The sequence below is a fragment of the Cyprinodon tularosa genome, unplaced genomic scaffold (genome assembly GCF_016077235.1).
Source record: "Cyprinodon tularosa strain WSP-4 unplaced genomic scaffold, ASM1607723v1 ctg37, whole genome shotgun sequence".
Lineage (NCBI taxonomy): Eukaryota > Metazoa > Chordata > Actinopteri > Cyprinodontiformes > Cyprinodontidae > Cyprinodon > Cyprinodon tularosa.
Genome location: NW_024039085.1, coordinates 1,830,132 through 1,842,718, shown reverse-complemented (window position 1 = coordinate 1,842,718; position 12,587 = coordinate 1,830,132). Strand labels below are relative to the sequence as shown.

Below are 12,587 nucleotides of genomic sequence, written 5' to 3'. Positions count from 1 at the left end.
TTTTTAATCATGGCCTTAATTGGCACTAAAATTAATTAAATATGTTTATCGTTGCATTTATGATTCTTTAATAAAAATGCTTCTAAAAACAATTTCGTCAGATATTATATCGCTATTAATTTGCGTGGAACTGTTTATAAAGCCGTATGTTCGGAAAGGAAGCTCGAGGCGGAGAAAAAGCTAGAGAATATATATACGTATATATGTGTGTGTGTGTGTGTGTGTGTGTGTGTTTACATACATACAGGAGTCATGGAACTCTGCTTGCAGCTCCTTCATATTTCATGTACACTAATAACTTGTGTACATGGTTCTTGTTGATGGCATTAAAATCATTTCTAATAGCATTAAAATAGCATTAAATTAGAGTCACTCATTCCTGTATGAACCCTGTGAGCGCTTAATTTAATATGACATATTAAAAAAATCCCACCATCATCCAGCATATGTTCAGTTTCTGCCCAAATATATATATATATATTTTTGTAGATTTTTGTACCAGAGATAAGGATAATTCAAAACTGCTTTTTTTTTTATGAACTTGTTCTCTACAACTTAGCATCTCTTTTCATTCCTGTAATAAGAAGTTTCTTTTAACTGGATTTGATTAAACTTTAAGTCCCTCGGTATAAAATAAATATTTTAATGGAGATGAGAAATCTGCTTCCTGGTTGGTGAATAACCAATAGTTTGGATCCAATCATTTAAATAAACGGTGTTAGTTTTTTTTTTTTTTTTTTTTAGATATTTATAAGAATTGTGCTATAATTTCTAGTCACCAATCTGTTGCTGCTATATTTTAATTTGACGAACCGGAATTTGTCGATGTTCTTTTTCCTGTTTGGTGCAATTGCAATTGCGGATCTTGACCTGGCCAGACCGTATGACCACAGTGTACCAATCTTCTGATGGCTACTTCCAACAGGATAATGCGCCATGTTATAAAGTGAATCATCTCAGACTCATTTCTTGAAACTTTTCCACTTAAGTAATTGTGAATTGAGCATATTGACAGACAATATTTTATTTTTTATCTTAAATGCAAATTTTTAAAAAAATAATTACTGCTCTAAATGTATTGCTCTGTCAGCTAAAGATCTGTTTTGGTCTCTATACTTTAATTAAATAAATCAATTCAAGCTAAAATGTGAGAGGCTATACTAAGCCTGATCTCTTTGTATCACAGATTTTCTTCCTCAGAAAGATGTCACTTGGGGTAAAACCCCCCCTGCAACCCTGGTTTGCATTTGTATAGCTCACAGCATGTTCATTTACATGTTAAAGCCTCCCCTAGAATTCCATGGGGGGGAGGCATGGGGGGAACACTGCCTAAGAAATTCCACGTCAATTTCTGACAATTTACGGGAGTTTTCGACGAAGCCTGCAAATTGCCGTAAACTGCCGCTAACCTGAAGTTCCACGACAATCTACAGTGCCGTATATTGACGAAAATCCCACTTTTCATGCAGTGCTACTTCCAGTCCAATATACTCTACATCTACTTTACCCCATAAAAAATCATTGAAACAAACAACATTTTGGACTCTTCTTTAAACACACTAAATATCTTACATATATTGGTCAGATTTCTTGAAGTCCAAGACAGCACAGTCTTACATTTACCGTTATCCTTCTATTATACTATTGTTTTTTTATTATTTGCTCTCATCTCCCCAGTTAATTATGACAAGTAAACTTAAAAAAAAAATGAAACCACTTCATGAATAAATCACTAAAGAACCTAAATAATGAAAAAGGAAGTTTATATTAAAGTTGGGTGAAGTTACATCATTCAACCTCTTCTTTCATTTATTTTCATCAGCATAGTTTAAAGATGAGAAAACCTCAAAAATATTTATCAAAGCTTCAGATAGTGTTAATCCGTGGAGTAACATCCTGTAATTTATAGGGCTGAGTCAGCCTGGGCTAAACCATTTTCTATTGAATTGACATGGTTCGGTTACATATTATCTTACAAGATATTTAAGCTTTTAAGGTGGTTAAGTTGTTTTCTTCGTGGCTCATGTCTCACAAACATTTTGACATGAGGATTTTTCCCTTTCTGTGCAGCTGTGTGGGATTTCCCCCTCAAATGACAATGCCATATATGTATACTTTTGTAACTTGAGTGTGTAAAAAAGGGACACATCTTGACCACCGTACCCGGCCCCTATGCAGTACACACAGACAAACATGCATGCTTTCACTGAAAAAAACTGCTGGTGAAAATATAGGGAAAGTCCAAACCATAAAAGCCAAGAAATGATGATCAAATAAATAACATAAGAAATGAGAGCATTTTGAAAAGAAAAATAGCTTACTGTGGAAATAATTTTACTAGAGGAGAGTTTTCTGACTGAGGTAAGGGCGTCTCTCTCCTCCTTTCCTAGATTGTGAGGGATATAGGGGCTTTTTGTGGTTTCTCAGCAATTTGCCATGTTGGGATACAAGACAGGAATTGTGAAGAGTTTTGTTTCAACATTCAAAGTCAGTACATTGGTTTGCTTGGTTTTCATATCTGTTATATTTCTATATGCTTCGGCATGTTTACACGAAATGTAATTGTGTGCATCAGTTTAAATAAGCTCTCTGCTGTTTATCCTTGCATTTCCAACAGCACAACATCATCCTTACCTCACGAGTCCGCAGCTGAAAGTTTTTTCCCTCATGATAGCAGTTGTAGGTTCTCAGCAGTGACAGGATGTCAGACCTGAATAACAACACAAAGGCTGGATTAGTGCTAACTTCAGTGCTAATACGCCAACAATGCAGGCCCTGGTGGCACCAGCCCTTTACAGAAGCACATTATCTCTAATCAACATCTTGACTTTGATTTATTGTCTGTGTTCCCTAACTTACTTTGGTATGCGCTTCTCTTCACTGAGTTTCACAAAGGTCTGACGGTCACACATTGTCTCTGGAAAAAATGAGACACAAAAGTTTATTTAACTTTAAAATGGAGATATAAAGATACAAAGGTCATTTAAAAAAAGGCAGCAAACAGAGTCAGGACAGTGTATGCAAAGGTACTCATCCTAAACTTATTTGTATTTGATCACATTTCAAGCTTAAACTTTAATTTTAATCATTCGTTCAGATTACTAAAGAAAATGTAATTAACAGATCATCAAATTTTTTTTTCAAAAATACCAAAAGGTGTTTAATACGCCCAGCCCACTTTACTCAGATACCCTCAACTAAAACCCAGTGCAACAATAGGGAACCAACTTTAAATGTTTGATCCCCTTATAAATATTTGAATAAAACTGCTTTTGAAAGCTGAGAAGATTAATGAACAAACACCATTTTGAAGACCATGACAACTGCTTGGAGGTCAAGAATAATGTGAATAAACTAAAAGCAGTGCTTAAAGCAAACATTACAAAAATGTGAACATCTCAAACAGCTCTGTTCAGTCCCTGAAATCAAAATACAAAGAATACAGTACAACTAAAGCAAATTCTACTAAAACATGGCCCACACCTGGGAAAAAGGCTGGATCAATTAAAGAGGTAAACCAAAGGTCTGTGGTAACTCTGAAGGACTCACCAACGCGGAGCTCATGGGCACCAGTGTGCCCTCAAGAGTCACATGATGCCCCCTTAAGTCTCTTCTATAAAAAGCACAACTCACCTGTGAGGAGAGTCTGATAGCAATATATAATATATATGTTTCAGTTGCTTTCTTTTAAATCACACTTGCATTTATAGTGATTTGAATATGTAAAAAAAAAACAAAAAATATTTTATTACACATTACATCCCAGTGAAATCTGACACAGTTGCAGTTCATAGCCATGGTAATTGTAGACCTTTGTACAACTCAGTTGCAGCTCTAAGCTTCAAAATGGTTGGTGACCCCAGGTTTAGTTGGTATAATAAAAGAGCTACACATTTTATGCTGCCTTATGAAAGAGTGAAAAGAACAAAGCCACAATTGAAAGTAAATCAACAAGTCCCATTTTTCAGTTTACTCAGATGCAATTTGTGAAAGTCTACAACTGAACACCACTGTGAAACACAGAAGTAGCCGTATCATGCTGTGGGGATATTTTATTTCAGCAGAGACAGTAAAAATATTCATTGTAGATAAAAGTGGATGACACTAAATACAGGGCAGAATTTAATGAAAACGTAGATGTATAAAAAAAAAAAGAAAAGGTAAACAAATGGAGGTTAACCTTCCAGTAAGACAAGAGTGGACTAGTTTAGATCAAAACCTACTCATGTTGACAGAATGACAGAAACAATGACAGAAAGCAAAGTACTAAACTATAATTGTTTGACATTTTCCCAAAACTGTAAAATTCCTGATCACACTTGCACATCATCCAATCTCTATAAACTTGAACTATTTTAATAATAATATTTTATAACATTTTAGCAACAAATGACCTTGAACATGTTCAAAGCTGGTCAAAGAAAACCTAAAGAAAGACTTGCACTTGTAATAGCAGTGAAAGATATTGCTATATTTACTATGGGTGATAAATACAAGTCCGAAAATGTATATATATATATATATATATATATATATATATATATATATATATATATATATATATATATATATATATATATATATATATATATATATATATATATATATATTTTATTTATTTATTTTTTTTTTTTTTGACATAATTGCTCTGTCAGCTAAAGGCATGTTTTAGAGTCTCTATACTATATATGTTTTGTTTTCCAATCTGAACAACTTATGGAAGCCATGCTTTAGAGTTACAGGCAGGGGCAATGAATTAAGAGAAATCACATGGAGTTGTTGGCAATGGGCCCACAGAGGGAAAAACGATCCTGTGCCAAGGTTACAGAGAACCAAGAGAGAAAGCTCTTTGTGTCATTCTGGGAAAAGGTCTGCAATCATGACCCCTTTATATTAATTAAGTTTAAAATATTTTACATTTTTCCTAGCTTTAACATAAATAAGCAAAAGATGCAGAGTTTCAAAGTTTAGGTTTTCTTCTGTTGCATAGTAAAAAAAAAAGGAATGATATGAATCTCTGACTCTGAATTCAAAATATCACATATGACATATCTAAAGGAATGCTCTGCCTTCTCCATGGATCCTAGTTTTAGGTGAACAGAGGGGGAAATTCCTAGTTTGGAAAGCCCAGCTCCTGAAGAGAGGGGGAGGAGCACTGGTATAAAACAAGAACATGTGGCTGGAAAGCTCAGAGCAAAAGCTTGTCTTGTCTCCAGCATGGCGCCTAATTTTCAGGCTGTCTGTCAGCTTTCTTTTCTGAGCCTCTGCTGTCTGCTCCTAGCAGGTAAGAATCTATTTTTTGTCCGAGGCTTAAACACAAGGCAAAGCAGGTTGTTGTTCTCTCCTGCAATAAACCGGGTGAGCTTGGACTCTCACTCTCGCTGCGCTGTATTGAATTAACCTTTAATCTTGCTTTGTGTCTGTGCAGTGAGGGAGACAGAAAGCACATATTTTCCTGGAAGATGTTTGTGTCCAGAGACGCAAACAGGAGTCAGGGGGCAACTAATAGACCTTAAAGTATACCCCAAAAGTGCCACCTGCAGCAACATCACAGTCATGTGAGTACCAGGCACTGCGAAAACCCATAAATCATGCACCCTTAGCAACATAAAAACAAAAAACTTATACTATTTTTTTTCTGCATTCAGAGTGACACTGAGGAGGAACAACTTAAATGTGTGCCTGAATCCTGAGGCAGCAATGGGTAAACAGCTGATTCGATGCTGGAACAGGTAAGATCCTCAACCAACAACAGTGGTTAACAGTTGAAAATTATAACAAAAAGCAACTTTTAAATATAGTAAAGGAACCAGGCAATAACTTTGTTATAGAAATAAGTTAAAACAAAGCGCTGGGTGGGATCCACCCATCTCCGGTTTCCCATAAATGAATCATACCCATATTTGATTGTTGCTAAGCCGGTTTTGGTAAACAGAGTGCCCAGTTTATCCCTTTGTTGACCTTTTTTACATCTCAGCATTGTTGGTGCTTAAGTATCCTCCCAGTCATATTTGTGATGTTAATTTTAGTAATCATACAAATGCAAATAATGGACAAGAGTTTATAAAAGCAAATGGTTAAAGATTACATTTTAAACTAGCATAGCAAGGCATCCATATCACTTGATCTGACAATTAAGTGTTTTTCTTTTCTTTTTAGAGCTCAGAAGTTGGGTAGAGATGTGAAGGTATGCCTGCGGAGGCGAAGAAGAGCTGGACCCCGTCAGAGGCCCCAGCAGAAGGCAAGGAGGCACAACAGAAGGGCCTCATCCTCTAAATCACAATAGCTCTGCAGGTTCAAAAACAGAAAAAAAGCTACTGCGTGAAGCAGTGTGTTCAGACTGCTTTTTGCTGCATTGTGGACTGTTATGGTGAATGCTGTTCAGCTTTTCCTGCTCAAATATTCCTCAATCTGTTATAGCATTGCTCATCCTCGTGCTCGTTCTCTACCCATCTGAGCAGTGAATCTGTATTAGTGGGCAGCATGGGGCTTCATCCCCGCCAAGACTGATTTTAATCCTTAAAAACAAAGCCCTGGAGGCTTGGCATAGGTGGTGACAGGTTTCGCTTTGAGGCATTTTAAAATGGTCAATGAACTGTATATATGATATTCTGTTCAAGCAGCTGGAAATATAATTTCATGTATTTATTTTTATAAATGTTTTATAAAAATGTATTATGTTTTACAAATTGTTTTATAAATAAATGCTAAGGAACAAATCTGTGGCTGTGGTTCTTCATAACTTAGTCTTTGATAAATCATCATAATCAAAGGAAGAGGAGGATGTCCTTGCCTAGCAGGACATGAGGGGTCACTAAGACATTTAGCTTAAAAGTTACAGGAAATGAGTCAGCAGCAGGCAAGACAAATAAACTACTCTCTCTTAAAATATCAAAGGAAGGAGCTGTGTTGCTTTTGAAGCCTGGTAACATCCAGATAAAAAACAGAGCCAGGTTAATCTGTTATTCAAAAGCCTAACAACATAGATCACGAAGTAGAGTGATAAAGTTTTACATTTTTATTGCTAGTGGGACACAACAGTAATTCCTGTTTGCATGAACCACTGTATTTTATGTCAGCTCAAAGATATGCAGCCTAAGAGGTCTTGTAAAATATTTTGATAAGATACACCCAATTACAGCCACAAGAAAGGACTTGTGCAAATAACACAGTTATCCTTAAGCCCTGTGTTCTAAAAGCAAAGCATGCTCCAACCTGAGCTGGTCCTGAAAAAAAAAAAAACCTAACCATTTTTGTAAAAAGTGTTGTGAAATCGTCTTGTGACTGTTTAATCACCAAACCGTTGAAAGCACATGGTCGTGAAATGAAAAGTGAAAGCTGTTTGAAAAAGAAAGGCTTTGTTAAATGTGGGGGAAAGGGGTTTTCCGTACCTGAGGAGCTTTCAGTGAAAGTCAAATATTAGTCTGCTTCTGGGCCATGTTAAATATTAACAGTTAAATTAACTGTGAGAATGTTAAAAATCCTAATCTTCCTAGAATCTGAGAAACACTACTCAGAGTATTACTACTTAAAGTAGAAGCAAATGCTTATAAGTACCACTTCTTAAGTAAATAAAACCTCTAATCGGATTCTATGAAAGATATGATGGAAACAAAAGTCAACACATCCTCCTGATGCAACACAAGATGCTGTAACTCATTAACACGGTACTCACACACTATATTGCTATATAAAATGTAGTTAAACATAACATCAAACATTTCTAGATAGCCATTTTCCCCTCTGTTAAAACCAAAATCGTCTTTTATTATTCATTAAAATTTTGTTTTATTGAAAATTAGAGACTTACAAAAATACTGCATCTGCAGTTGGTTTAAAATATATAATATTAAGGTTTGAATGACTTTTGATTTGCTACTATTTTTTCACAATCTAATAATACAGCAGTTACAAACGAGAATATTTTAAACAAATTTAGAATTTATTTGTTGAGTTTTTCAAACCTATAGAGGCTGAAAACTGTATACATGTTAAAATCTAGATAAACACCCGCACTAATTTGTGTCTAAATATCCCTTATCTCAGGGGTGCATTCAAGTCCAGTCCTCAAGCGCTACCATCCTGTAACTCACAAGTCGCAATAAGGAGCTATTCATTTGATTAAGGTGTGTTAAAAATGGAGTACATCAAAAAGTTGCAGGATAGTAGCACTACTGGACTTCGCAGTGAAAAATGCTTTTGGTAGCGGCACAGATGCCTCTGGCCAAATTCTGGTAAAATATTTAATTATTTGTGTATTATTTTGGATTTGGTATGCTTCCTAGCAGGGACTTGTCTTGTAGAGATAATTGCTGAGGTTGAAGTTGGGGCCCATTCCAAACGCTTGGTGTTAACCTGCTTTATAAAATTCTAATCGAGTTGATGTGTGTTTGAGATCATTGAACTTTTTGAATATACAACAGTTATTTTACACACTTGGATGTTTTTACATCGGGTAAAACATCATGCAGAAAGTTTTTGGGGCATATGGTGCTTAATGAGAAGAAATTCAAAGGGGAAAGCTCAGTTGCTTTTTTGGCATTACAGTGTTAAAATGTAGTGTAGGGCTGAAACAATTGGTCAGATGAATCATGACTAATCGATTATTGAAATAATTGTCAACTAATTTAGTAATGGATTAATCATTAACTTGTGTGTAGAGATTAAAATGTGTCTTTAGCTGAAAGAGCAGCCCACTTAGAGCAGCAATTATGCCATAATTATAAAAAAAAAAATCTGTCAATATGCTCTATCCAGATCTTGGATCAGTGGAAAAGTTTTAGTTTCACCTGGTTTCATTTCCTTAAAGGAGAAGTTCGGTTTTTTACACTTTAAGCCCATTTTCTGTAGTGTCCAGGAGGAAATCGAATGATCGACACCAAAAGTTTGACAATTGCTCCTGTCTCTGCTTTTTGGCTCATTTAGAACCCCCCCTGGCTGCTTTAGAATGGCTTGCATAGAGCATGTCCGATAATGTCCTTAAAACAACCTTAAACGTTCTTTTTTAAAAATATGCTACTCACCGGGTCGTCAGCGCTGTTCAATGACGTTCCAAAAAAAGTTTCGTGAAGAAAAAACGTTCCTGTAGTGTTTTATTTAGCATTTTGTAAATCCCATTGAGTTCTGTAGGAATAGTCAATATTCCGCTGCCACCGGAAACGGAAATGGGGCCTGTTTACACAGTTGTAGTCTTTTCGCTTCACTATGTGTACTCCGACGTCGAGAATCAAGAATCCACCTTTCGTATTCCATTTTCAGAGTTTTTTAAAGTGTTTAACAGAGACGTTAGCACCTCGACGTCGGAGTACACAGAGTGAAGCGAAAAGACTACAACTGTGTAAACAGGCCCCATTTCCGTTTCCGGTGGCAGCGGAATATCGACTATTCCTACAGAACTCAATGGGATTTACAAAATGCTAAATAAAACACTACAGGAACGTTTTTTCTTTACGAAACTTTTTTTGGAACGTCATTGAACAGCGCTGACGACCCGGTGAGTAGCATATTTTTTAAAAAGAACGTTTAAGGTTGTTTTAAGGACATTATCGGACATGCTCTATGCAAGCCATTCTAAAGCAGCCAGGGGGTGATTCTAAATGAGCCAAAAAGCAGAGACAGGACCAATTGTCAAACTTTTGGTGTCGATCATTCGATTTCCTCCTGGACACTACAGAAAATTGGCTTAAAGTGTAAAAAACCGAACTTCTCCTTTAAATTCTGATTATTAATCTAAAAATAATCGACAGATTAATCATTTTGCTAAATAATCATTACTTGCAGCCCTAATGTAGTGTGTGTTTACAGTATATAATTTCTCTACTCCATAAAACCCCATAAGATAATGTTAAACTAATTCCTCTTTGGATTCAAGCTATTAATTTCTTCTTCTACCAATTTGGGTATCTCTTATATCCTCTATTCCTGCTTTTGGATGGGTGAACCACTCCAGGGTTCAGGTAAACTGTACTAAGACTGGCAGGAAGGTGTAACTCTATCAGGGTATGGTTGCCAGGTCCATTTTAGTCACAATCTGCTCCAGAAACTAGATTCTAGCGCATTCAAAAGCTTTTTTCTTTACTCAATTTCACCAGTCCCTCTGGTGGTGAAACAAACCCCTTTGCTAGATATAAAGGTATAGTACCTGAGAATGGTGAATAGCCTCACAAGAAATAAAGCGGGGTATGAAAAGAGGTCTGAAAGAGCACAATAAATTTATTTTCTTATGCTAAAAATAATTAATATATACATTTACAGGTAATACCATAAGGATTGTATATGTTAAATATTAGGTAATGACTCCCTTAAAGCTACAGTGTGTAACTTTTAGCGACATCTAGCGGTCAGACTGCAGACTGCAGCAACATGAACATCTCCCCCCACCGCTTCTCCCCCCAACAGTACGGCGAGCGTTACGGGACAAAATGTCTTCCACGATGTCCGCTTCACCTACCTTCTCAAGTGATGAGGTTTGTTTACATAGATAATTTTACAGATAGTATTTCATTAGTCTGTGTAGGGTATAGATTTCATGTAGACTTAAGATAATAAATATACCCGTTATTTTTTCTACATCGTTGTGACGTTTTGGCGATCTCGCAATCGCTAGTTTGTTGGCTCTGCGCTGCCGTAGCGCAAAGATGTCTGCCTCCATGGCTGCGAGACCCGCTCCTATGTAATTATAAATAACGAATTCTAAGGCAACGCAAATATTAAGGTTAAGAGGCTGAGCTCGTAGATGATGATAAATAACATAGTTATGTATAATATATTACATTTCTGACTGTATATCCCTGTAATTATTACACACTGTAGCTTTAAAGCATAACATTGATTCCCTCGGACATTCTGTGCGTCATAGTTATATGGCACATAGTTATATGATCTATAATCTACATTCAGTCTTTGTCTAATCTAATGTTAACATCTTTCACCAAAGGAATTTTGCTTATTTAGAATAGAGCAGCTGCAAGATGTTTTCTGCTTTAAGCTGGAGATTTTTGATATAGACACTTCATTCTTAAGTGGCCCCTCCTTAGTTTGAGGAAAGGCAAAACTCATTTCCTGTTTGGTGTTGCTTAGAGGTTACAGTTCAGATTAAATAAACAAACTGTTCCCACTGTCTGTCCCACTCAAACAATGATTTAAAACAAAATTAGATTTTATGTTGGATGGATAAACCCAGGGTAATAATCTTTTTTATTTTTATGTCAAATACCACCTTATTGTAAATGTGTGACCTAGTTTTGAATCTGGTCAGTGTCAGGAAACCAACTAATTTGTAATGCAAGCAAAAGCCTGTGATTTCTCACCTTCTTGTGAAGCAAAATAAAGCCAGAGTAAACTTACACTTTTTCAGCAAATGAACCCTTTTTTAAACAAAATTCTCTAGCATTATCTATAACTATTTTAGTAGTAAAAGACCCAAAAATTTAAAAATTATGCCCATGTCTCCAAGTTGAATGGGTTTAACAGAGTTAACTGACCTCATGACTGACTGATTTTTGTCCACAATTATTTTGTAGCCTAATATAATGAAGCATGTCTGAGGAAAAAAAAAAAAAAGTTTTGCAAAAATGCTATTGTTCTGATTCCCTTTCATGAAAACACTATTTTCAAGAACACCTTTCATGTTGGTCAAACAGCAAAATTATCAGGAGACACTTCTTTGTCAAATATTAACCATGTTTCCTCTGGATGACTCAGGCGGCAACTGGATAAACAGATAAAATCACACAATATAATGTTTGCAGTTCAAGTCTTTATATCTGAAGGTCTGCATATCAGAGAGGATCCTTCACAGACCAATCTATTTCCATGTTAACATAAATAACATCAAATCTTAAAGAAGAACCCACGCACTTTTCTAACCAGGCCTCTATACAACATTTGAAAATAAACACTCCCTCAGTCAATGTTAAGGTTGAGATCCTGTCTGTACTAAAGTGTCCTATAAACGCGCTGCAGCCAACAGACTGGGTGCTGTGCAGAGAAGGAATTCAGGGTAATTTTCAGGAAATCCACTCTGATTAAAACAGCAGAAAACACACAACCAGTAAGGTTTTCAAAAACACTGAGGGACAAATATTGAAGAAACTTGTTAAATGCAAGAACTCTTTAAGCAGCAAATTTTGACTCAAGGTTCAGCCAGAAATATATTAAATGAATTTTCAGGTCAATAGTGTGCACCGATCATTTGTGTGGGCTGCTCTTCTCACCTAACTTGGGAAGGTTGGATCAATGTCTGAATGAGTCATGAGAACCAAAGCTTTGCTCTACAGCAGTCTAAGCTCAACTTAAACACACAAGAAAACTAAGCTTCTATCTAATCACACATATTTTGGCTCTCTGGTGTAGGATTTCATCTTGAATGTGCTCTTGTCTTTACAAGTAACTCAATAGCTTCTCAGTATGCTGTTCCAAAGTGATTTGTTATCAGATTCCAAAACACTGAGGGAGTCTGTATAATTATGCAACAGTGCAGTGTTCCCAGTGGCCTTCAGGGGGAGTAAACGTGGAAGTTACAGGTCTAGCACCCTTGAAGGGAAACTGGCTATATTCATACTGCAGGCTCATGTGGCCAAAATCTA

At 36.1% G+C, this 12,587-nt stretch overlaps 2 protein-coding genes across 2 annotated transcripts in view; one reads left to right on the top strand and one right to left on the bottom strand.

Annotated features, from left to right (window-relative positions):
- rassf4a (Ras association domain family member 4a) overlaps positions 1-12,587 on the bottom strand; it is a 40,290-nt gene that overhangs the window by 19,450 nt on the left and 8,253 nt on the right. Inside the window, exons 2-3 of the mRNA XM_038296336.1 lie at positions 2,860-2,917; positions 2,635-2,710 (exon numbers count right to left, since the gene is read on the bottom strand). Of these exons, the coding sequence (XP_038152264.1) occupies positions 2,635-2,710; positions 2,860-2,912 (129 nt within the window). The 5' untranslated portion in view covers positions 2,913-2,917. The remainder of the gene's footprint in view (positions 1-2,634; positions 2,711-2,859; positions 2,918-12,587) is intronic.
- LOC119790694 (C-X-C motif chemokine 10-like) lies at positions 5,127-6,719 on the top strand. The gene is made up of 4 exons (XM_038296352.1): positions 5,127-5,284; positions 5,429-5,558; positions 5,649-5,732; positions 6,160-6,719. Exons 1-4 carry the CDS (start codon positions 5,218-5,220, stop codon positions 6,284-6,286), a joined length of 408 nt encoding a protein of 135 aa, XP_038152280.1. The 5' UTR covers positions 5,127-5,217; the 3' UTR covers positions 6,287-6,719.

Excerpts from the sequence above, each read along its gene's own strand:
- LOC119790694 (XM_038296352.1), top strand. The coding sequence starts at position 5,218 with ATGGCGCCTAATTTTCAGGCTGTCTGTCAGCTTTCTTTTCTGAGCCTC. Across the intron at positions 5,285-5,428 it reads CTGCTGTCTGCTCCTAGCAG|TGAGGGAGACAGAAAGCACA; the intron begins GTAAGAATCTAT and ends GTGTCTGTGCAG. Across the intron at positions 5,733-6,159 it reads CTGATTCGATGCTGGAACAG|AGCTCAGAAGTTGGGTAGAG; the intron begins GTAAGATCCTCA and ends TTTTCTTTTTAG.